The sequence below is a fragment of the Arachis hypogaea genome, chromosome 6 (genome assembly GCF_003086295.3).
Source record: "Arachis hypogaea cultivar Tifrunner chromosome 6, arahy.Tifrunner.gnm2.J5K5, whole genome shotgun sequence".
NCBI lineage: Eukaryota > Viridiplantae > Streptophyta > Magnoliopsida > Fabales > Fabaceae > Arachis > Arachis hypogaea.
In genome coordinates this window covers 98,992,353-99,018,480 of record NC_092041.1, presented here as the reverse complement: position 1 = coordinate 99,018,480, position 26,128 = coordinate 98,992,353, and the positions used below count along the sequence as shown (strand labels likewise).

General features: G+C 32.5%; 1 protein-coding gene, 1 long non-coding RNA gene and 1 pseudogene across 5 annotated transcripts; all 3 read right to left on the bottom strand.

Moving 5' to 3' along the window:
* Positions 1-532: 532 nt before the first annotated feature.
* Positions 533-4,363, bottom strand: LOC112697108 (uncharacterized). The gene is made up of 4 exons (XR_003151076.3): positions 4,063-4,363; positions 1,396-1,605; positions 833-970; positions 533-731 (listed from the first exon to the last, which is right to left on the bottom strand). It is a non-coding gene; the product is annotated as an uncharacterized lncRNA (long non-coding RNA).
* Positions 4,364-7,063: 2,700 nt separating this feature from the next.
* Positions 7,064-12,155, bottom strand: LOC112697107 (U4/U6 small nuclear ribonucleoprotein Prp31 homolog; annotated as a pseudogene).
* A 7,910-nt stretch (positions 12,156-20,065) lies between these two features.
* On the bottom strand, positions 20,066-25,063 carry LOC112697105 (centromere protein C). 4 transcript variants are annotated; one of them, XM_025750116.3, is made up of 11 exons: positions 24,718-25,063; positions 24,146-24,354; positions 23,975-24,063; positions 23,778-23,889; positions 23,510-23,670; positions 22,396-23,363; positions 22,243-22,315; positions 21,556-21,644; positions 21,058-21,166; positions 20,830-20,976; positions 20,066-20,423 (listed from the first exon to the last, which is right to left on the bottom strand). In XM_025750116.3, exons 1-11 carry the CDS (start codon positions 24,718-24,720, stop codon positions 20,299-20,301), a joined length of 2,085 nt encoding a protein of 694 aa, XP_025605901.1. In that variant the 5' UTR covers positions 24,721-25,063; the 3' UTR covers positions 20,066-20,298. The 4 variants fall into 4 exon arrangements, with proteins under 4 accessions (XP_025605901.1, XP_025605903.1, XP_025605902.1 ...); XM_025750118.3 differs by having other exon boundaries at positions 20,869-20,976; XM_025750117.3 differs by having other exon boundaries at positions 21,556-21,641.
* Between the last annotated feature and the right edge of the window lie 1,065 nt (positions 25,064-26,128).

Below are 26,128 nucleotides of genomic sequence, written 5' to 3'. Positions count from 1 at the left end.
CTACAACCACCCATAACCATGAGGGAAATGGGTAGATGTAAACACATGAATTACTCATCATCAACTTCCTCTACCTTATCAACATGCCTACACTAAGATTCCATGTTCATGCAAGGACTTCATATTATTTTTAAACTTCATGATGAAAAAACACACGTCTCATCTTCATCTTGTGGAATCCATCAACCGGTGCTCAGAATACCTTATCATACCCTATTGTTCTCTCAAATTCTCCTCGGAGAGGCGATTACGAGCCGCTACAACTTCATGATGGTTAAGGTACGACATGTGCAATGATGACTACATAGTCACTGCAGGGAGTAAGGTCTCTATGAATGGTTAGTTGTAACCTATTTGGAGCTATTCTCTGTTAGAACGAATTCATGGAATGAAATTAAAGATTCCTATTGTCCATTTCGGATAGACTCTACATGTGGGGTATCCACTTAAAGTATGAAATTGCACAGTATTATGTTATTTATATGTCCTTCTTCTTTCTTTTTATTTTAGATATATGTGGCAAAGATGGAGATACAAAATTAGAAACACTCCACAGAAACTTAATTCTCAATACATACAGAGAAGAATTCAAAAGAATCAAAACAAGAAGAATGCTTATTTCTTTTTAAATATAGATCAGGCTCTAAAATACATTGTAATGCTCCTGTAAACTTCCTTGCTTTATGGTCAGGGCAGAGCAGTGCTCATCCTTAACACGTTAATCCACGCTCCTTAGAAACAAGATTAAGATAAATGAAGCTTCTCCATCAAACTAATATAATTAAAAAAAAAAAGAAACAATATAAAGAGAACAATTGTATCTCAGGCTTACTGGCACAAAAAGCAACTTTGGGCCCAAAAATTTCGGTCATCTTCATACCAATATAGCAGAATCGACAGAGAGAGATGATCATTCTTTCTCATCTAGTTTCTGCTTGGTCCCACCAATTTCATCAACCGGAGGTAATGTCTACATAGGGATAAAAAAAGAAGATTTAACAACACTATAACAAATAGATCTAGATCCTCTAAAATTCACCCTCCTGTACTTTGAATAGTAAATAAATCAAAGGATATCTATATATATAGTATGTATATTTTGTAAAGAGTGTTATTCCATCAATGGTTAGCACATTTGATTGTAAACATGATATATGATAGGCAGATGGCGCACAGTAGCTCGTTTTATCCACGTACTCGACCCTATCTAGTGGAATAAGGCTTTGTTGCTGTTATAGTAAATTGGTTAGTCAGCCATGGTCTAAAATGTGGATAGATAATTTTATTTAGTATAGGTTTCAAGCAAGTAAACAAAGTCCTTATGTATTATGACAAATATGAAGCATTCACAAATGACAACATACATAGATTGTTAAAGTAAAGAAAGAAGCTTACAAGATTGGGTTTGTAGATATTATGGACAATAGAGGCACCACCAAGAAGAGAGCAGACGACGACAAGACAGGACCAAGCCAGCGATGGAGTCCCTGTGGGCTGCCTTCCTCCTCCTAATTTCCGATTCATCACAACCCGTTTCTTCTTCCTACTTGCTAGGGATTATCGTTTTCCTTTTTGTTGCTGCAGTGCTTTTTGCCTCTTGAGCCTCTGCATTAAGTTTTTTAAAGTCTTAGCTAGTCCAACTTAAATTTAAAGGAAAAAAAAAACTTAAAAATAAAAAATTCATAAGGCAAGTGAAAGTCATGGGATGATACTGTTGTTGGTTTATTGTTGACAAAGAGAATTCCAAAATCCCCCATCGAAAAAGACGGAGAAGGATGGTTGAGTGTTTGCATTCAATTCAATATTTAGTCTCATGTAAATCCAAAAATACACAAAAATTAAAGCTTCAACACCATCAACCAAAGTATCATTCTCTCATGGTCTCAAAATGTAGCACAGGTCTAAAAAACAAATACAAATATAAAATCAAATATCACAAGTCTCAATAATATCAAAACGTAAGAGCAACAACAAGAACAAGTTAACATGCCAAATCATGCCACTAACAGAAGCAAAAGAAGAAAAAGAAAATTACAAAATTACAGATTAAGTGTTTATGTTTACAAAAGCACCAAAAAGAACGAAGCAATTAAGCAACAGATAGTCTGAAACAATAATGAAAAATTACAAAAGCAAGGTAAGAACACAAGCAACTCGCAAGGCAGGAAAAAGAGGCGAAGGAGATAAGTTAGGAATACGAACAAGTGAGCGGAAGGAAGGGAGGCAGCGGCGGAGTGAGGGGACGCGTAAGTAGGCGGTCTGACGGGTCAGCAGGCAGAGAGAAGGGAAGAAAGGAAGAACAACAGAACAGAAGAGAAAAGGATGAAGTAGATTGAGAGTTTGCTGAAGAGCACGGTTCTGAATTCTGAAGACTGGAGAGAAATGAGGGTCGGAGGAAGAAGTGGAGAACTGATCAAGGGAGCAGCAATTCTAGCACTTTTTAATTCTGGTGTTCCCCTTCCACTAGTATTTTCCACCAATGTTAAGTGTGGTTTTTTTTTTTTCGTTGAACAACTTGGTGGGTTTTTTTTAATGTAGAAATCACAAATTTGTGACTCTCAATTTTTTTTATCATGCAAATCTAAAGGTCAGATTCTTTTTATTTTAAATTTTTTTAAACATACAAGTTTGAAAAAAAAATTAAATGTGCTGATTTGCTGTACAAATAAAAAAAATTATTATAACACAAATAAGAATGTCCGATTTATGCACCATAAAATCTAACCCTTGGATTTTTCTATAAATTTTATTATTCCTCAAATCCAAGGTTTTAAAAATCAAACCGGTCAACCAACTTGAATTGGTCGAGTAGTCAGCTCATTCGTTCGCCGGGGGTTCGAATCTCGCCTTGTACATGCAGCAATCCATTGGCCAACGACAAACGCTTAAATGATAAACACACTAACACATAATTATAGATAAACACGCTAAAACATAATTATAGTCTAATATAAACCTTAAAATGTTATCCAAATTTAAAGCATTATATCAATGGGATTACCAACAATACATAATATTGCCCTACAATCACCTATGTTGGAAACAAATAGTTTATTCTTGACTACGAGTGCAGTAACTTGTCTTTGAGATGAGCTGAATCAAGAAAATGAGAACAGGATTCTACTCCAATAACTTATCTTTACATATAATGCAAATTCCTACGAATAGAGATAACATCAAAGAGCTCCCAAGTCACAACCATGCAGCACAATAAAAGAAGTGCATCAATTGCCATTAGTTCATAAGCATATTCTATTGCAAAGTTTAACATTTTTTTAATGTGCAAAGGTTTCATTAGTTACTTGTTATATTACTATTGGAAATTTTTTCAATTTTCTACAACTTTTCAACACCCATGGCATTGCATTTGTTTTACTTCAACAAAGTTGCCAACGTAAATCATAAAAGGAAGTCTCAGTAATTAAAATGAAGTATTTGCATGCTCAAATAGTAATAATTTATTCTGGAATTCAGATCAAACAAAATATAGATAGATCGTGGATTGCTATTGCATACCTCTGGTCATCAAAGATACCAAATGCATAGAGACCCTTTACATTGCAAAATAAAAACTTCTCGTTGCTCTCCTTAAGATTATTATAATTACAAGTCCCGTTCTCCTTTTTAAGTTTTAGTAAACAAACACACGTTTCTCATAGCGTAGAGTTCAATTGACATGCAATCAGAGTAAAAAATCAATCACCTCTTTCAAGCACGGCCTTAAAAACAAAAACAGAACAACACTTAAAGAGCATGAGCATTGAGCACAAAAAATTGACTTCTGAACAAAACAAAATCAGAGCAGCCATTAAAAATTAAAAAACGAGGAACTAAAAATGATTTCTGAACATTGAGGAATGAGGAGTGACCACTGACCAGTGAGCAGTGAGCATTGAGGATTGTTAATATGATTTCTGAACAAAAAATAAAATAAAAAAACGAAGAACTACAGCAGTGTGCAGAGCTAAAGCTAATCATTCAGTATTTCAATATGATTTCTGAAAAAATGAAAAAAAAAAATCGAAGAAGCTTCGACGAGCACGACGGACAAGAAGCCATTACCTTCGAGGGACGAGCACGACGGACGACGGCGACCAGGCGACGAGCACCACGAGAGACGGCGGGCAAAGCGCGACTGAGCAGCGAGAAGAACGGACGAGGAACAGGGGAATGAGGAGAGGGGGTGAAGCACGACGAACAGACGAAGCTTTTGGGTGCGACGGACGGCGGCGGCGGTGGAGGAGGCTAGGGGTTTTTTTAGGGGAAAGAGGAAGAGCTCTGTTCTTTTTGAGGGTGAAGACGTGAAGTGAAGAGAAACTTGAGAGTGATGAGAGGATTGAGGCTGGGTTTGGTAAAGCTTTTTTAGGAGGTGTTTGTGCTTTTAAAAAAGCACAAAGCACGTCATTTTGGTTTTGGTAAATTAAAAAGCTCAGGTGCTTGTGCTTGCGATTTTTAAAAGTTAGGGGTGCTTTTGAAAGCACCTAGGAGAGAGCTTTTCAAAGCTGGCTTATGCTTACCAAATTTTTTTCATTTTCCTGTACATATTTCTCGCTATTATATTGCCATTAAAATCTTCATATATTTCTAACTTCTCTTCCTAACTTTCATAAAATCTAACACAATGTTCATATATTTTTTATTTTTCAACCTAATCTTCACAAATTTCAACACAAATACATCTCTATCACATATTAGGTATGAACTTCTATCTATCACATTATTTTATTTTAAAATATTATATAAAATTTGAAAGAATTTGAAAAAAAATTATTTTTTTGTTATAAACATGTTTATTATAATTTTTTCAACTTTTAAAAGCTGTTTTACCAAACATAATTATGGTGCTTGTACTTATTAAAAGCCATTTTTAATTTGATTTTACCAAACGTAAGTGCTGCAGCTTTTAAAAAGCTGTCTTTTAAAAGGCAGCTTTCATAAGCTACTTTTAAAAAGCAAAAGCTTTACCAAACTAAGCTTGAGGACTTTTCCCTTTCTTTTTCTAACAAACGCCGTCGTTTTATGAAAACACGGTTCAGTCCTACCGGCCAGTTCAACGGTTTTAAGCAGTTTCTAACTTAAGCGGTTTTATTTGTTGGACTGAATCGCAAAACTTTTGGTTTTCGTTCATCCGACCCGGCAATCCGGTCCGTTTTTCAGAAACCATGTTCAAAGGAAAAAAAAAAGTTCAAATCAGAAAAGAACACGCTAATTAATTATTATACTGAATTGTAGACCATCTTCTTCCATTACTACAAAATTAGTCCAATTCTAGTAGAGTTCCAAATTTACAGCTTTTTTATTTTAACCATTTTCTTTATATTACCTAAGGACATAAAACCACCTTGTTTTGGTTCTTCAGTTTTTTTTTAAATTAAAAAATGAATTTAATTTTAATATACTATTAGTGTAAAATTATTTTATGTGTATCTAATTACATATCATTATGATAGTAAAAATAACTATTTTTATATTAATTACGTGAATGATCATTCAAGAGAAACACGGTGTAAAACGTTTTATACTGTTAATACATCAAAATTAAACTCCTAAAAAATAGTTTAATTTTGATGAAGAGTAAATAATTTTATATTGACATATAATTAGATTCATGAATTTAATTTTAATATACAAATAGCATAAAATAATTTTATACGTGCATTTAATTATATAATTTCATATCACAAAAAAAAAAACTACAGTTTACATCTGCATAAATGGTCATTAAAAAAACAAATATAACTAGAGGACTTAAAAATTTTATATTATCAATGTGTTAAAATTAAACTCTTAGATTTATATGTTTATATAATTTTTTAGTAGGGGTGAGTACGGGTCGATTTGGTTCGGGTTTATGGTAAAATTAGAACCGAATCGATCAAAATGTAATTGGTTCGGTTTGGTTTGAATTTGCATTTTTTTGTATATGTAACCAAACCAAACCAAACCGATTAAGAACGGATTGGTTCGATTTGGGTAATTGGGTACATGATGACTTTGAGATTCATAAAAAAAAGCCCAAATTTTTATCTTAAAAATTTAACAAGTACAATAAACATATAACATCGATAGAAATAATCTAAACATGTTAAACACCAAATAGATTAAAAACCAAACTCATTAAAATCCAAACATATTAATAATGAATAATCATTGTCTAATAGAAAAGCCATATTTTTTATTTTTTTATTTAATTTATATATGATCGAATTCGCAGGTTGGTTCAGATTTCGCACTCCTAAAACCGATACCCGAACCAATCACTAACAAAAGTTATCAGTTTGGTTCGGGTTAGACCTAATTATCCGTTGATTTCAGAACCAATTTAACTGATTCGGTTCGGATTCGGACGGATAATACCCGTGCTCACCCCTATCTTTTAGCAGCTTCACTTCGAATTGACAAACACATAATAAACCACAAAGAAACAAATAAGAATAGCAACGAAAAATACAAATTAGAGCTAAAACCCTAGATTTAATCATATTCATGCGGGAATAGCGTTAATTGAGAAATGAATGAAGCACACAACCAAAATTCGATCAAAGAAAATTCGATTAATAGCGTGAATCTCAGAGAAATAGAGATAGATAAAGAAATGGAAGACATAAGGGTTTTGAAATCTGAAAGGGCAACAGTGGAACACCAATGGTGACATACCCTGATACCCATCCTCTTGTTCTTTCTTTCTCTGTCCCCCTTTTTTTTATCGGGTTTGATATGTGGTGTCTCACAAGCAGTGTGTGAGTGAAGAGAGATCGAACAAAAATTCAGATACAAAAGATATAAAAGAAAATGAAAGAAAAAGTTATGCTACACTGCTACTTGATAGATGATAAAAAAAATGTATTTGGAAACTCAACGTTAAATTTTAATTAAGTCAACAAAAATTTAATGTTTTAATATTTTTGTCAATCAAACCCATTTTTTATGGATACAATATTAATTTTTTTTTTCATAAATAATTTTATCAGCATTCTAAACCTTTATAGGTAATAATAGTTTTACTCAGATAACATACAAATATCATTTTTTTTGGGGGTGGGGGTGGGGGAAGGGGGAAATGTACATCAAACTAAATAGTATTACTTTTAACTAAAACGCTTCCCATGATGTACTTCAGAGACCTAATGCTACTCTAGTGATGACCTTCCGAACCCAAAACTGAAGCAACATCCTTAGGCATGGGAGAAAAATTCAAATTTCCCATATTTAGCCAAATTCCATCTCATATTCATGGTAACTCTCCCAACTGGGCTTGGACATGAAACTAACTAGTTAACATCCATCAGGATCAATAAGTTCCTAGTTATGTGTAGCAGCAACAATTTAGAGACACAGCAAGAGTTTGTACTGGTGCAGGGTTTCAAGTCCTCTTGATCTTCGAGAAGGTTCCGGTTTCAGAGAAGTAAGTGCTTTGAGTTCCACTACCAAGGTGGTGTGCGTGAGCCTGTGGATTTGTCAGCTCAATCCCCTGCAAATAATATTGAACATGAATTTAAAACTTCAATAAATGTCAATGAAAGAAAGACTAATGAACTATATTCGAGTTATTCTGCTTAAGAAGCTGTTTAAGAGATCAAATAGTCCATCATCCATATGCTAAATAGTGGCCAGATATTTATAAATATATTATATTAAAAAAAAGGTATTTCTTTCAAGCAGGAGGCCTAACAAGAGTGCAGTACTTTCAGACTCAATTTTACAGAGATTAGGTGTGTTATTTATTTGCATGTGTCTAAGAATCCTTCACTTCAACCAACATCAAATAGATGCATGATGATGATAATAGAATATGCTAATAATGAAGGCAAAGCAAAATCACATAATGGCCTCATTACTCAATCTTTCAGGATATTTCTAAAAGAAAAAAGCTAGGCAACCATAAATGAAACTCAAAAGGACAACAGTCCTGACACTTTTGTTAAAGTTCATTGACCAAACTACCACAAAATCTATTCAAAAATATTAGGTATTAACAAGAAAAGAATAACCTAAAGAGTAACAACTATAGCAATACCAAGAGAATACTTGTTGACAGGCAAACTGAATTACTACTACTAACTACTAAGCAGGCCCTATTCTGCTGGATATAACTTTCCGTATCCATTTCATGCAATTCATAATGTTCCCGCTAGCTATGAAAAAAAAGGGATAAAATTTAAAATCAACAGGAACAGTGATAAGTGATGCTAAGTATTCTAAAGGAAAATAAGAAGCTGATTGGTTTGTGAAATATTTTCTATTTTTATTTGCTATTTTCATTTTCTGAAAATCGTTTTCATTTTCAGATTCTTAGATTTTTGAAAATGCAATTGGATGGCTAAAATGAATTTTATTTCCAAATAGAAAAATAATGAAATATGTTTGACTGATCTTTTTTATCATTAAAATTAAAAGTTATATTTATTACTAAAGAATAAAAGATTTTCAGTTAAAATATTATATTTTTATTAAGTGTACAATTTAGTTAATCAATTTATTTTTTTTAAGTTAACAATTAATTTTATAAAATGTCTAATTTTTCTAATTGATGAATGATGACTAAATTGTCAATTAGAATTTTTTTTTTTTAAAGACAATGTGCAGTAGTTAAGTCCCTCAAATAAAAACAAAATAAAGGTTGAAAATATGCCTGATGAAAAAAAAAAAAAGAAAGAAGCGGGATTTGACATTTGATGAGAATAGAGAACGTAGTACAGAGGGATTAAAACAAAAAGAAAAAAGGAACACCTATGCAGTAATGAAGGTTCAGACAGTGCACATGATCATTGAAAGAATGAAATCACCTCCTTTTGAGTTGAAAACATTTTCAACTCTTACAAGGGAAAATTCCAGAAACAGGAAAATGCCATTTTCAGTTGTGTTGCATTTTTTAAAATATTTTTAAAATATGTAACCAATCATATTTTCATTTTTATTGAAAATAGAAATGAAAATGATCAAACCAATTGGCCCCTAAATGTTTTGTTTCTATATCTTAAGGAGATTAGAAATACTCGTCTCATGCAATAAGTTGACCTCTATATTTTTCTAAAATCACTAACCTGAACTGGTGTAAAGGCCAAACTTGAGGTCAACCCAGATGTAGCACCACTGCTGCCATAATTCTTTTCCTTGAATCTAATAAATAAAAAAACAGTCCATCAGAAACATAGTTGATCAGTTAGATAAATAGAATGATGATGTAGTGTCTTAGTGACAAAAAACAATCAAATAACAAACATAACTACATGCATAAAATTGAAGGATCTAACAGAGCTAACCTCTTAGCAACTTTTGCAGCAAGTTTGCTAGGCCCAACTGACACACGAAGCTTGCCACTGCCAGCCTGACCAAGCATTCCGTAACCCTCACCTAGACCATCCCCTATAATGCAAAAGCAACAAATCATTTTCAAAAGGCCAAAATACTTGGAGAACAAAATAAGCAGACAAAACTAAATTTCCAGAGACTTTTATACTACATTCTGTACTATATATATGTATATATAGGTAGCACTTCTAATAATTGTAGCTTTAAAAGTGTTACCATTAAAAATAACAATGTGGCAGATTGTGCACCACAAAATCACCACTCTGCATTCTAGTCACCCAAAAGGCCTCTTCACCATAGTATTATGGTGGATATGGTGGCTATAAAAAATTTAACTACTGTTAAAAAATGTAGCTAAAACTAAATTACACTTTTTTACTATTTGGCAACACTTTTTAATTTGATCACGACGTTTACTTTTTTCTTTATTTTCAAATTATAAAGTGTTGCCAAATGGTAAAAAAATACGACCTTAATAATAGCCATCATAGAATTAAGTGTTGCCAAAATTTCATAGCCACCACAACCACCATAATAATAGCCATCATAGAATTCACTACATATATACGTGTATATGGTAATTATGCTTAATTGGTTAGGTTGTGTTAGTATTAACTAATTATGGCTCTTGTCATATTTCCTGGGCTATTTGGCTAGAGCAGTATTCATTTCAAACTTCTACTATACTTGGAATTAAACCTGGATTAATTCTCTTTTTATTCTCTCTGTCCAATCACTATAAAAACATTATGCAGCATAATAGACAGATAGATTCATCAAATAACAAATATACTGCATTTCTAAAAAATCACATCGGGATTACTGTGCTGTCTGTGTATGTGAAATTTTGTAAAAATTACCTAAAGAGCTCTCTTCAGGAACACCAAACTGCATCCTGTTGGCCAACTTTCTCATGTCTGTTACTGCATACCTGTCATAAGAATTGCAGGGTCATGAATCCAATATAAAAGGGAAAAAGAATTGAAAACACAGCAACCTGAAAATTCAGTATAGGCAACTTTAAAACTATGATAACCTTTCTTTCATCTTCCTAAGGCGGCGACCACCTCTCTTCTTTTTAGGCTCGGAATCAGGAACAGGAAGCGGTTTGGGTTGCTTGGCAGGAGGGGCTCCTGCCACTTCTCAATTTTTTGTGGATCTCGTCCTTGAAGAGCCTTCCAGTTTTCCCAGATGGATCCCCACGTATTGAATCTACTCGTGCTGCAAGTGTAGACTTTGCAGCCAGGAGTCGGCACGCTCGCATCCTAAGAGGAGGAGGAGTAGTCTGAAATATTTCTGTTTGCTCAATGTATCCTATGCGAAACTGAGATGTTGCAGTGGAAAACCCAGCAAGATTCTTTTTCTTGGCACCTAGAAGCTGAACGTTGCAGGCAGGCATCTTTGCTAGAGCTACTAGACCACCAGCTGTCCCCATGAGTTTAGCTGCAACAGCACTCCCAACTATAGTAGAAAGATTAGGTGCAATGTACCCCATTCTACTCTCGACAAAGTCAAGAACTTTTTTCTTTGCTGAATCAAGAGCAAGAGCTCGATCACATGCTTCAATTGTCTTACTGAGGACATCTTCTGGTAGAGGCTTGCCAGTTGTAGTTGACGCTGTAACTGAGACAACCATGATAATTGCGGAAGGCAACAACCCTTCTAGATCAACAAGAGTAAGATCCATTTCATTTCCTATCTTCTTAACAACACGAGCATAGTCAATTGGGTGATGAACCAGTGACTCAAGCTCTGGAAATTTCAAGCGATACTTATCACGAATAAAATTGTGGATAATCACAATTTCATTCTCAATGTCTACCGACAGGGCATTGCATTCAACAATCAATTGGTATTCAGGATCATCTTCTAGATCTACTCCTTGAATTGACACTTCTGTACCCTTTTGAAGGGCTTCTTCCACTTTCTGCCACGATAGAATAATGTTAACCCGAGTTACAAGCCTTATATACTTAATCAGGGGGAAAACTGAGATGATGGTGTAAAGTAATAGGCACGGAAGGATAGGAGGCGAAAACGGAGAGAATAAAACAACAATATTGCATATACAACAATTTTTTTGGGGGGGATGATGAAGTCAATAGCTTCAGCTGCAATTAGCAAAAAGCTTAGAAGAATCAAGAATTCAATGTCAACTATATAAAGGTAGCAATGTATATCCCAATTCGGCAACTGCAGAATAATAGAAACTATTGAATACAAACTAACCTGCATAATATCAATGTATCTCTGGGTTTTCTGCAACTTGGAAACACTATCCAAGTCATCATAGTTGAGATTCTCTAGGTCAGCCAGGTCCCCATCAATATCTTCTTCCATATCTGCTGCATCGACCTCATTCTCCTCCTGAAAGAAGATACACCACCTAGTTCATCAATCCTTAAATTTTAAAATAAAAAAATAAAATAAAATTATTTCAGATAGATAAGAAATAGAATATTGTACTCACCGGAATTTCAGCCTCGTTATCAGAGAGTTCGTCGAGGTCAGCAAGAAAAGAATCGGCAAGGGTAGCCTGCAACCAATCGAGAAAGAAAAAACCTAAATTTGCCATCTTAGTACTGTGTTCAAAGTAAAAAGGAAAAAAAAAAACTAAATTGCTTTAGAAAAAGGAACAGAAAGAAGGGAACAAACCATTGTGGTTGGAAGCAGCAACGGATGAACACAGTCTTGTTTCTGTAGCTTCCTTTAATGGAGAATTTGGATTGCTAGAAATGATCTGGTTTTTAATAATAAGCCAGTCTCTCCTCTCGAAGCTGTCGCAGTTTCCTCAGCTCTCCGATTCAAGAATTTTCTTGATGAGGGCTACTTACAATTAGAATAATGTTCGTTTTCAATAATATATATTTATAAAATAAAAATACAATTTATTATTTTTAAAAAAAATAAATAACAAATTGGTACTAAAAGATTATGGTAATAACAAAACGGTACTTAACTTTTACTATTGATAAAATAATTCTTGAAAGATTTTAAAATTAAATAAAATTATTCAATCGTAAAAAGATGACGTCACACTGAATGAAAAATGCTGATTTGACCATTAGAAAAAAATTTTGATGATGACAGAGAATTCTAGTGACATTTTCGGTTGTCTTTTTCTTTTTCGGGATGCAGCAACATGTCATGGCAATTTTCTTTTTCAGCTGTCATGGTGGAAAGGGACGCAGCGGCGTGTCAAAGAAGAAGAAGCAGCGAACATAAAAAAGAAGACAGTCATCGAAAACATCATCGGGCCATCATCGAAGCCCTCTTCTGACAACTACATCAGTGTTTTTTGTTTCGTCATTTTTTTCACGGTTGGGTGGTCTTGTCAAATTTTAAAATTTTTCAAAAGCTATTTTGTCAATAACAAAAGTGAGGTATCATTTATCTTTCGGATACTAATTTGATATTACCTCTTTCAAAAAAGTAAAAATACTTCAAACAATTTTTATGATAAGACCTCTTTGCACCACTCACATAAGTTATAACGCGGTCAATCTCTTTTTAAATTAAAACATATATTTCTAATTAGGTAAATTACCAAACATTAGGGGTGGGCAAAAAAATCCAAATTTTGGATTTTAATCCAAATCCAAACCAAACCATTTAAAAAAAAAAACAGTTTTAAACCAAAAAAAATCCAAACCAAATTATATTTATTTTATAATTTGGTTTTTGATCCAATCCATTTAAATGGTTTTAAATCCGGATCCAGATCCAGATCCAAATTAAGATCCAAATCTTAAAAAACTAATTTGATTGAATTTAATTGACAAAAAGATTAGTACGTAAAATATTTCTCAATGAATATATTTAATCATGACTTTATATTATTGTACCTGTTTTCATTAGAGTTTTATAGCTTAATTATTTTGTATTCATTCTCTTATATCTATAACCATACAAATATATTACTTGATACCAGTACTGAAGATATTATCAAGCGATATTGATAAAGACATGATTTAAAATCTCCCAAATTGGATTTACGAGCAACCTCGTTGACCACAATCTCTTGGTTATTTTTTTCACGTTAAAATTTTCTACAAATATAAGCATCATGTCGCATAATTGGTGCGGTACATATCTAAATGCAAAATCTCATGCCATTGATTTAATATAATATATTAAATAAATAACTATTTTAAGTATATACTAAAATTAGTCATCAAGATAGAATATAATATTAGAATATAAAATATATATTAATAATGAATTAAATTACACACATATATATAGATTTTTTGTGGTATTCTTTTGATGTCTTGAGAATGATTAAATGTTATATAGATTAGTTATTGTCATTAGATTTATATAGAACCAAATTCTAGTTGTAAACTTGTAATGAACCTACACACTTTAAAATGACTTTAGTATTAATTTTACTTTTAAAAAAATTATGGTTTGAAAATTAAATTTCTAAAAACTGGTTTCAAAAGTGGATTTTTTGTTAAAATATCTAGTTTGAAAATTGAATTTTTAAAAACTAGTTTTAAAATTGGATTTTTGGTTGAAGAAACTGGTTTTAAAAAATCTGGTTTTAAAGCTGGATTTTATAAAAAAAAACCAAATTTTAGATTTGAATTAAAAAAAACCAGATTTTAGATATGGATTTAAAAAAAACCAAATTTAAAACCGGTTTTATATGTAAAACTGGATTTAAAATCGGTTTATAAGTAAAACCGGATTTAAATTATAAAACCGGTTTAAAATCGGTTTTTATTTTTTCAAACCGGTTTCTCTCTTCAATCCAGTTCTGGTTTGGTTTTATGAACCATAAAACTGGTTCTGAAATGGATCCAGTTTGGATTTACAAAAATCCAAACCATGCCCACCCCTACCAAACATACACTTAAATAATTTTATCTTTAGCAAAAATCTACTCGAAGTTTATTATGACAAAAATATCTTTATATAATTTAAAAATTCAACAAAAAGTCTAAAAATAATATTATCCTTTAAGTGACAAATGGCTTTTGTTTTTTTTTTTTATGACTCAATGGCTTTTGTATTTAACAAGTCATTTATGTATTTGATGCAAAATTTTATAGGAATGTATAAATAACTAATTAAAAAATACACACAAAAAAACCAAATAAAAAATTAATCTCAATATTTTTTATTTTTTAAAAATATTATTAGTTGTTGACAAAAAAAAATTACAAAAAAATATATACTTCGTAAAAAATCATCAAATTTTAAAGATAAAATATATCATTTTTCTAATAATATTTGTAAAAACTGTTTTAAAATTCAATCTCTAAAGTATTTTTTGAGAATACATATTCAATGTTGTATATTTTTATCGTATTTTTAAATTATTTGAGAGCATTTTTGTCGATAAAAAAATTCGAATGCACTTTTATCAATAACGAAATTATTCAAATATATTTTTTGTGATTTATCCTAAAAAAATAAAAAATAGACAAAAAGGTTTAAGATAATTTTGTACTATATTGACATTCACTTTTTTAACGATTTAAATCCCTAAAAAAATCTAATCTTTTAAGGACATATCTTGTATTAATTTTTTTAGGTTTTTTCGAAAGATATTTTTGGACAAAACCACAAAAAAATACTCATAAAAGATGGAGCTAGTGACAAAAATATCCATGTAATCCAGCCTTAACTGAGTGTCTTACTTGGACAATTTTCTTCCACATATTGATAAGCTAATGTATATTGAGTTTGAATTGGGAGCCCGGGGGCTTAATTTAATAACCAAATATAGCAATTATTCATAATTAGATTCAATAAAGATGAAATATGCTAACAATTCATTGCATTTGAACATTATTTACATTAATCGTTTAACTATACATCTAAATATTTTTTGTAATTAAATCTAATTAAATTAGCCTAAATTCACTAAAAATCACTGTCAACACACCAGTGTGTACACGTATACGTTCCAATAACACAAAACATATCCTTTTTCGTTTTCGTCTTCGTCTTCTCCTTCTCCATTTCCTCTTTCTTCTTTCAAATTTGCGCACGTCACCTGTTCTTTCGTTATCGTCATCACCAATAACACCAACATTTTCCTAACATTTTTAGTTTATTTCGGTTTATTTGTGAATTAATTTCGATTCATTTATATGTTAATTGAGGTTCACCTGATAAACCTGATAAGTATTGACCAAATTTTTTATTAAGTAATTTCGGTTCCTTTTTTAGTTTATTTGAGGTTCATTTGGATCCAAAAATAAATTCGATATGTTTGTGTTAATTGAGGTTTATTTGATGTTGCTAATAAGTATTGACCAAATTTTTTAGCATGAAATTATTTATTATCACTTTATTCAATTGCATTAGATTGCACTTTATTCCATTCAATTAGTTCAAATTTGAACAAATAGTCAAAAAGACTCGATCATTAACAAAAACACATCGAATTCATTTTTGAATCCAAATGAACCTCAATTAAAGTAAGAGATAAACCAAAATTATTTAAGGAATACAAAATTTGGTCAATACTCATTAGTAGCATCAAGTGAACCTCAATTAACACACAAATGAACCGAAATAAATTAAGAAATGAACCGAAATTATTTAATGATGGCAGCAGAGAAAATCAAAACTAATAAAGATATTTGCAAAATGTGGTATTATTGATGATAACGATAATGAGAAAGAAGAAGAATCAAAATTAAGAAGAAGAAGAACCTGCGTGCACGACTTTAGAAAGAGGAGGAGGAGGAGGAGGAGGACCTGCATGCGCGAGGAGAAGAAGAAGGAGGAGGAGAAAAAGGAGGAGGAGGAGGAGAAAATAGAGAAGGAGAAGAAGAAGGAAGCACGTGATTTAAAAAGTTATTATAACAACTTGGATAAATTTAATTAAGTATTTTACTTGAATGTAAAATTTTATTGTTATATTAATGTTCACTAGCACATAATTTCTCAATTTGCATCCAACCTATGCCTAAATCCTACACTTAAACTGCTACTCACCTGTATAACACCATTATAAACACACAAAAGAAGTGTAAGTTGCTGCAACAACTCTAATGACAGAACTACAAGCCAAAATCTCATTATTTTGATTTCACCTTCAATCTTCTTAATCTTCATAACTATGTATAGATTTTTTAATATTATATCCTACAACATTCTTCAAATCCTTACTAGAAGCACCACATTTCTGTTCATTAAGTCTTCTGATCAAATTCTTTACTAAATCTTATCACCCACCATCAATTTCATCAACCCATATAAAGTAATTGTAGCTTTAATTCTATAAAAACAAAAAAAAAAAGAATTAGAGTTGGAGCTAGAAAAGAACCCTGACTATGAAACTTGTAGCTCAAGTTCCATACGTTCTAGAACGGGAAGCGAATGAACATCTTCTTAAGTTGGTAACTGTCAAAGACTCTAACAACATAGCATTTCTACCACAATAATATCTTCCATCCAAAATTTTTGCCTTATCTACGTAAGACACTTAGTTAAAACTGGATCACGTTTGGTTATTTTTGTACACAAAATTGATTTTGTGTGGATATGTGAGTTGTTTTCTTCGTTCATAGGTACTCTTGTCAACGATTCCATTTTTTCATGGGTACTTTGTCTATTTTTTTACATAGACGGTTTAAATCTCTATAAAAAAAAAATTACCCCATCATACCACAAGTTTAATAGCATGATTTAATTGACCATTGACATTTATTACATTTGTCTTCTACTACTTATCCATAATAATAGCTATCTAACTTCTATTCTTTACCCACCTTTTCTGTATATCAAAAATTAAGGATGTGTTTGGTTAGCATTTGAATAACAAAAAACACGTTCAATTTGCTTAAATGTCTTGGCTTTTATTTGGCTATTTTTTTTTTTCCTTAAATGCAAACAGAATTTTATGTTCTAACTCTCGTTCGCTAAAAGCTAACAAATGGTTGCGTTCAATTGTTGTGGTTGAAGAAGTAATTAAAAGAATTTATTTCTTTTCTGCTTATGCATAATTTTTTTTATAAAATTTTTAGTGTTTTTTTTTACTTTGTATAATTTTCGGTACAAATTCTTGAATTAGTATGTATTTTGTTTACTATTGTTATTTTTTATAATATAAATTATAGATTTTATTAGGAAGACTAAATTAAATAAAAAAATATAAAAAAATTACGACTAAAAGAGTATTAAATTTTAACACATAAATTTAAGTTTTTTTAAAAAAATATAACCAAAAGAGTGTTGAAAATGTGATTTTGAGTAATATAAATTCATGTTTTTTCTAATAATTTTTATCCAAACGTAATTTTAAATAATATAATCCAAATAACATTTATTTTATTATAATTTATTTTGATATAAATCTGTCATATATAAATCACGTTAATACTAATTCACTTTTAATCCAAATCATCTTATAAAATTCAATTTGATACAACCTTCACCTTGATCTCCTCACTTTGTTTCGTGCAGAGAAATGCTAATCTTTCTTTCTTATTGTATGATATCCAACACTTTTATAGATTTTCCTATTTTTTCATATTCCAAATCGGAACTTTTTGTTGTTAATATATTTTTTTTTGAAACAAATGAAGCTCGACATATGAGAGTGGAGTATAAAATAGACAGATACAAAAGCAAATCTAAACACAAAGTTAACAATCCTATGTCATCTCCAGCATTGTCATTAACAACCAGTAGGATCAATAACAGTCCACTCTTTGTAGTTCAAAAACGTCCTGTTCTGTATGACACCAACAGTTACTCCTTTATTGTTAAAAATTCTGTTATTGCGTTCCAACCAAACGTTCCAAATAACCGCAAAGAACCCAGTCAGTCATCTCTTCTGCTCCTCTTTTATATTTGGTGTTCCATTCCAACTCTTAAACAAGCCTTTAATGCTTCCTGGGACAACCCAATTTCTATGAAAACTTCTCAACCAGACGCACCACACCTGCCGCATAAACTCACAAAACACAAACAAATTATGAACACATTCGATCTCCTTTTTACACAAGACACAAATACTATCACGCTGGCAAGTTATGCCTAATCTACTCAACCTTTCTTTAGTATTCACTTTACCGACTAAAACAAACCAACCAAACAGTTCAATTCTAGGCGGAACCAACCCTTTCCAGATCGAACTTGTAAAGCTATAACTCGTAATCTCCTCCAAAAAAGTCTCCGATTGCAATACCTGCAGAAAAGAGTTAGTAGAAAATTTCTAAATAAGATTATATTCTCTGTCAGCTGATATATTTATATTTATCTTTTCTTAAGTAATTAACTTATTTATCTTCGCCTATTTACAAAAACGTGAAAACCTTTGTTTATTTTGCACTTCACTCAAACACTGATATATCGATTTTTGGTCATTTAATTCTATGCTCGAGTAATATAGCTTGTTGTTTCCAAATAATGACCTAGCTTTAGCGCATGTTTGGTCTATTCCATGAGAATTTGACAAAAATTTATGTTAACATTCAAGGGTCTAACACAATCCTCTCTGAGTCTCTGTCTTTGTCCGAACTTGGAATTATAGATGAGATAACTTTCATCTCATGAATTAGGGTGGGTTTGGTTTTGCATTGGAAAGAAGCGCATTTGAGTCTGTTGAAAGCTTTATTTTTATGTTTAGCAATTTTTGCGTTCACTTTTTTAAGTTGAACTGAAATTTATTTTTTATGTACCAATTGTGTCTTTAATTATTCATATGTTTGTTTTTTTATAATAATTTTTTTTCAATACTCTCTTATGCATATTATTATTTTTTATAAAACTTTTATTATTTTTTGTTTTTTTGTGACTTATTATCTTATTATTTTTTGTTTATATGAATTTTTTCACTGTTATTATTATTTCTTTTTGTGTGGAATTTTTTTTGTTTTGTATTATGATTCTGTTAATCTTATTAGAATACTAAAAAGTACTGAGAATATTAAAAAAAATTAAAATTTATTTAAATATCTAAAATAAAATTATGAAATAACATAAAATAATTATTTAAATTCATGTCCTTTTCTGTAATTTTTATTTAAATAATTTTGAATAATGTAATCAAAACGATATTTAATTTTCTATAATTCATTTTAAATAAAAATTACAAAACATAAACCACATTAAAACCAATTCACTTTTGATCAAAATGAATTTTACAAAATCAATTTTATACAAACCTCCATTTACGAACATTAATCCAAATACACTTAGCTTTCACAATAATTAGCTTTCAATTTCACCGGGAGTTTAGTGCAAAAAACATTATATATATATATATATATATATATATATATATATATATATATATATATATATATATACACGCACATTCGAAACTCTAACAAGAAATTAGTCATTGTAGTTAACAATAAGCCATTTATGAACCAAAAACACACAATTTTGATAACTGAACTAAAAAAACCGCATCAAAATAGCAGTTTAAATTTCCTCTACCCATAATCTTATGATATTGGTTGGTTTGCAAAAGGTAATATTCCCCTTCATTCATTCTAAAGTAAAAACATTTAATCAAAAATTCTTTTTTCACAATAATTCGCTGCTCATGTATTCTTGACAAATAATTGTGATAAAGACAACTTTATAATAACTTCTTGTTCGGAGTATCAAGAAGGCCATAGCTATATCATTGTCAAACGATCAAACGAAGAAAAACAAAGCAGCAAGATCACGCTGCATATCCGTTTGGTGGTTTAAAAAGTAATTATGCTAAAGTTGTTATGTTGCCTAACGGAAGAATAAGGAGGAAAAGTGTTAAATAACCATATCCACAAAATGAAAAAAAAAAAAAAAGTAAAGATCCATTTATACATGTACACTCGTTAAAGCAACCACACCGTTTTCCCAGTGAGTGTTTCAATAGGGGGAAGGAAGAGGCGGGGGAACCTGAGAAGGGGAAGTCTTTCTTTCAATAGCAGGGTAAATTAGATAGTATACATGCTCCACTTTGTTCCAAAAGCACAGAAAAATTAGGAAGTTCAAGAACATAAAATGGGTTAAACTCATATACTTTCAACATAGAGATGCCAGCTCCAAAAGCTCTTTGTATTCATCGGATACATAAGATTTCACCTTCATAGTGGGTTTCCCATCAGTTCCCGGTGAAATGCACTTAATACCAATGACAGTGGCCAAACCTGCAAAGAGAAATTCCTGTCAACCCAATGTACAATGGCAAGGACATGTCAAGAACATATAGAACACTAATTTTCACAACTTCACCTCACAATCAAAGCTAATTGATAGATCCAATAAGTTCTCAGCTCTTTACTTATATTTAGCTGCAGAATCTTTGACCCATTTGCTCATCACTAATCACTATATTTAGTAGCATACTAAAATGTTAAGCAATATGCCATTTTACATTAATTTTAAAATAGATGTTTGAAAGTGAGCAAACAATCCAGTTCAGTGGTTACATTTGTAACTGAAAAATATTTTTAGAGTACTACGTTGTTGGCTTGAATGCAAAATAGTAACGGCAGAAAACAGCAACATTTCCACCGTCAATAAACAAAGGATGAAGCTTTATTATAATTTCACCTAGTGTGTTCCCGTGATAAGTATTAGTATTGTACTCACTATCATGTACACGACCATACACCATTCTTTCCCCTCTCCAAAATTCCAAAGGCCTTGTCCTGATCCTGGTGCTCCTCCTTAGTCCAGCCTCCCATGATGTACCGGCAGCTGGGAAGATAAAACATAAGTTATTAACTAAAACAAAATATTATAGCAAATGAATGGATGAGTTCAACAAGTAGTAGAAACCTGCAAGGCTCTGCCTCCGAGAAAGACTTTTATCTTTATGTTGTCTTTTCGATCGCCTAACTCTCCTTTGTCCATAATCAGGCAAAATAGAATTACCATCTGTCTTTTCCTGTAAACAGGGACAGACATTCAGTTCCACAAGCAGCCAGCCGCACAAAGATGAAGATTATGCCTAATCCAAAACAAAATGAAGAAAAAGTGCTACTAGTACATTCTAATTTTCAACAAATGCTAACTTGGGAACCAATTCAAAACCATAACTTTTGCAATTATTTTTCAATTTCACACCGCCTATTAACAGTCTTCATTGTATAGTACAATTTGGCTTTGCAAGGAAATGAAAAAAAGGCCCAACCTATTATTAGTTCAAGACAAGAAACTGTTTGAATACTGGCTACTATCTACCCTTGCTAATACATGATAATAAAGGATAATTAAAATGAGATTCAAATACTAAGACTTCAGGGGGACTAAATGGAAAGCAGCGAAGTTGTTAACCTGTAAACACTGTTCTGGACCATCATCTGATCTTCTGGAATTTTTATCATGATCATTTGCTAGAAACCCAGCAGGGTCTGACTGATCTGCTAAACCATACAATAGACTTAGCACTATCAACAGTAAAGCTAAAGGTAATACTAAATGATGTCCTCCCTTGATTTCAAATCAAAACAATTTATCACGGTAGTGTAAGCAACAAAAATAATCAAAAGTCATAACTTATCCCCCCTAAGATCAACTACGTTGATTAAATTCAACAGCAGCAGCTTGATGGAAAATAGCTTCCATTAATTAAAAATAGGTAATTAAGCAATAATTTGGCAACAATAGATAAGTCTATGGATCTTTAGAAGAAAGAAACTAAAAAGGCACAGGTTAAATGGTGATGAAGCATGACAATCTTTTATGCAGCAAACAAGGGATCACTAAAGAAGTTTATGCATTTAAGATAAAATTGGCTTAGTGTACCAAACTGCTGAAAAGAAAATATAAAGTGCATTCATTTAAAGTGAATTGATTAAATTACTAAGGCAAAGAGATCTCATCGGAAGAAAATAACAACACAAATATTGTTTTTACTAAAATAACAATAGGGAAACATTATAGAGATAGCTTGGGATCAGCCAAGAATTAACCAGCCATTGTGCTTGTATATCAAGAACCTGATGGAATAAACATGCATACCTGGTTGATTTGGCATGTTAATATTAGAATCATCTGATGGCCCAACAGCCGCATGTGCCTGCAAATTTTCTGCCTGTATCATAAGATAGATTAATTCAGAGCTAGAAAATTTGCCAGCAATTCAAGATGATCAAGATTGAAATATAAACATACTTCATTCTCAACCCTATTTGTTACAATATTTGGCCTCCCTACTATGTCATTCACACCACTGTCTCCAATATCCACATCCATGTCAATATGAGGACCATTTGACTCAATATTAACATCAAACTCAGGAAGCCTTTGATTATCCTCCACGGACTTTTGGGGTGTACAAGCACAATCTCTAATGATACCTTCCATCCCATTGGCTCCAGTATTCACGTCCATGTCAACACGAGGTCCATTTGCCTCAATATTAGCATCAGACTCAGGTTGCCCTGGATTATCCTCCACAGACTTTTGGGGTGTACAAGCACAATCTCTGACTGTGTCTTCCACTGAATGTGTCTCACTACTTCCAATTGAATCTTCCTTGGATTTTCCAGAAGAATAGGAGCCATTCCTGACAGTATCACCTGGTGAACTTGTCTTATTAATGGCAATACCATCATCAATTACGTTTGCAGAGGGTTCATTTGATGGATTCCCAGAAGCAGCAAGTTTGTGCTCCTGGTTTATCAGAGGAATTGGGGAATTCTTTCTTGTGGATAAATGATCAATTCCATCAGCTGCAAATGGATCCACCGATGGCTTTGGGTGTGAAAGGTGAAGCAGCAAGGAAGATAGTGGAGCAAATGGACTTCTTGGTGGGGTGGGTGAAGCTGATTGCTGCAATTGGCATCCTATGCCCTGTCTAATAGGTGTTCTACTATTAAATCCTTTCAACAAATTATCAAGGATGGATAAAGGTTTCCACTTCCTTGGATTTGACGAGTTCCCATGCAAAGATTTCATACCAATAACTTGGTCATTATTTGGGAAGTCAGGAATAGATAATTTCTCCAGAACAATTGGTTTGATATGTAACCTCTCCTGCAAAAGAGTCACTGCTTCATCCCCTTCTAGATCTTCAGAATTGCATTGAAGCAATCCATCCAGTATTTCATTGATCTTGTTCTCTTCAATAACAGGTGAATCTGCAGCAAAATACATAGATGAATGTCTGAAGTCTGGAAAACAAGAGAAATGGAAAGGGACTACTGCTAGGAGGGAAAGCCAAAACTCAACTTAAGAGGGATTAAAAAGAAAACAACTCGTGCCCTACAGAGTATCATTGATTTACCAGTTACTTCATTTTCCAGTGGTGTAAGACAAGCTCCACCTTCATCTGTGCTCTCACCAACAGGGCCAAGATCGACAGATTCACTTGCCTTTTGAGAGGGTAGAACATAATCATTATTGTCAAAAGTTTCTTTAGGATAACGATGCTTGTATCTGACCCGCCTGAGCCATATGATATTTGATGAATGTTAGCTAACCGAAAAATAAAAGAATGACAAACATCATAAACAAAGCAATGGAGGCTGATTATTCAAGAATTAGCATTGTACCGCTCATTATTCCCTGAAAGTCCTGGTCGACGTTGTCGCATCTTAGTGGTAGTATCAGACAGATTTGACTCAAGAAACTCACCTGTCTGCTTCTGTATCTCTCTTTTCGCATCTATCCATTCAAATGCAACACCAGTAAGAGCAAACCTTATAAACATCATCCAATGTGTTCCAGGAACAGAAATAAGGGGACTTACTTTCTAGCCGATCATGGGCCAAGAAGAATTCCACTGGATCTTTCAGTTTATCAAGGTCCAGAGTTGGAATCAAACTCTCAACAGATTGACTGTCAAAAAAAAATATAAATAGAAATCAGTGTAAAAAATGCAAGGAAAAGGATTTGGGGGAGAATGAAAAAGGTAATTTACGTTTTAGTTGGCCTTAAAGAAAAACGAGCTCGCTTCAGGCCTAAAGCAGGTCTCCGTTTTCGAGGAAACTCTACAGCCTCTCCAGAAGCAGCAGCAACGTCATTCTCCTCATCAAATGCTATATCACTCAAGATTTCAGAGTCAAACAGTCCAGGAACTTCAGATATCACAGCCAACTTGCCCTCAGGTTTAGCAGGATTTTGCATTTCCTGTGAGAGGCATGGATAACAATTAAAAATATTGTTGCAAAACCGTTACAACTACTCTAATTCCCTTTTTTTTTTTATCACATGACTCAAATCAAACAATGAACTCAAAATTTGAAGCCTATGCATCACCCCGTATTTATGCTTCAAATAGGTGCCCAAAAAAAAATTGCCTGCATGCAATGCACTTTGGGGATTTACTCAAACACCTAAAATGCCACTCTTAGCTGGAACAAAACCACACAATAGAAGCAAAAGATGGAAGTAAAGCAATCCTAGTTAATAAGTTCCAAACTTGCGAAAAAGAATTATAAAAAAAAAAAAAAACATGAAAAGGAGCTGAAAGGAGTTGAAGTGGAATTTTACCATGGATCGGAGGTGGTTGTGGATGGAGTCAAGAACGTGATTAGGATCGTAGGGCTTCGAAGGGGAAGAAGCAGTGACAGTAGAAGATGACGTTGTTTGCGGAAAGAGGGAGAGACTCAGAGACCCCAATAGTTGGTAAGAGGATCTTCCACTTCACACACCGAACCTTCTTTCTCCATTTTCATTCATTCTTTCCTTTCATAAACACAAAATTTGATCGATTCAGGATAGCAAGTTAGCAACAGTGGCAGCAGAACCCAAGCGCCAAACCCTAGCGCGAAACAGTGTAACAACTCACAAACACAAACAAAATTCAAAAGGGTAGACGATTGACCAAGAATAGGAAAAACAGACCGGTAAGTGAACCGATTTAAAAACTAGTTTAAAAATTTTAAAATTTAATTGCGTTGAATTTTAGTAATAAGTCCAATCAAATTCGCTAGTTAACAATAGAGCATACATCCATGTAATTTTTTCATTCAAGCTATCTAAGTAACTTCAATGAGACGCGTCTTCCCAACTTCATTACGCATTTATTATATACGCGCCTCGTAAATCTTTCTCAACGTAAATCTTGTTCTCTTCTTGCGTTTTCGTTCTTCTTCTTCTTCAACATAATAAAATTTGTCGTTCTCCTTTGTTTGCGTTTTTCTTTTCTACTCGCATTTTTTATTATTGATCTGCATTGAATTCAACGTAATAAGCTCCGTTGTTCTTCTTATTCGTTTTCTTCTTCGATCTACACTTATGAATGAAAACAATGAATGATTCAACTTCAAATCAATTGAATGTGGTTATTACGTTGAGACAGCTAGGAAATGATTGTTGCATACTATCACAATAATCTTGAATATTGAACAAAGTAAAAGGAGGCCACCGAACCAAACAACATTCATTTGGTGAATCAAAATCACAAAGGCCATCGAACCGAACAATGTTCATGTGGTGAATAAATGGTGATCAACTTTCAATCAGCAAGAATAGTATTTCTCCTCCTCTTCCTTCTCCTCCTTCTTCTTTCAAATTCGCGCACGTAGGTTCTTCTTTTTCAGTTCAGTGGATAGTTTAACTAGGGCTTTGAAATTGGTTGTTACTATGTTCAGTACTTCTTTTGCATGGAGAAATATTATTCTTGTCGATTGAAAGTTGATCACCATTTATTCACCACATGAACATTGTTTGGTTCGGTGACCTTTGTGATTTTGATTCACCAAATGAATGTTATTCGGTTCGGTGGCTTCCTTTTACTTTGTTCAATGTTTAAGATTATTGTGATGCGTTTCAGAAGAATAATCCAAATCGCACTCATTCAACTGATTTTGAAGTTGATTCATTCATTGTTTCAATTCAGAAGTCCAGATCGAATAAGAAAATGAAGACGAAGAACGACAAAACTAATTACGTTGAAGTC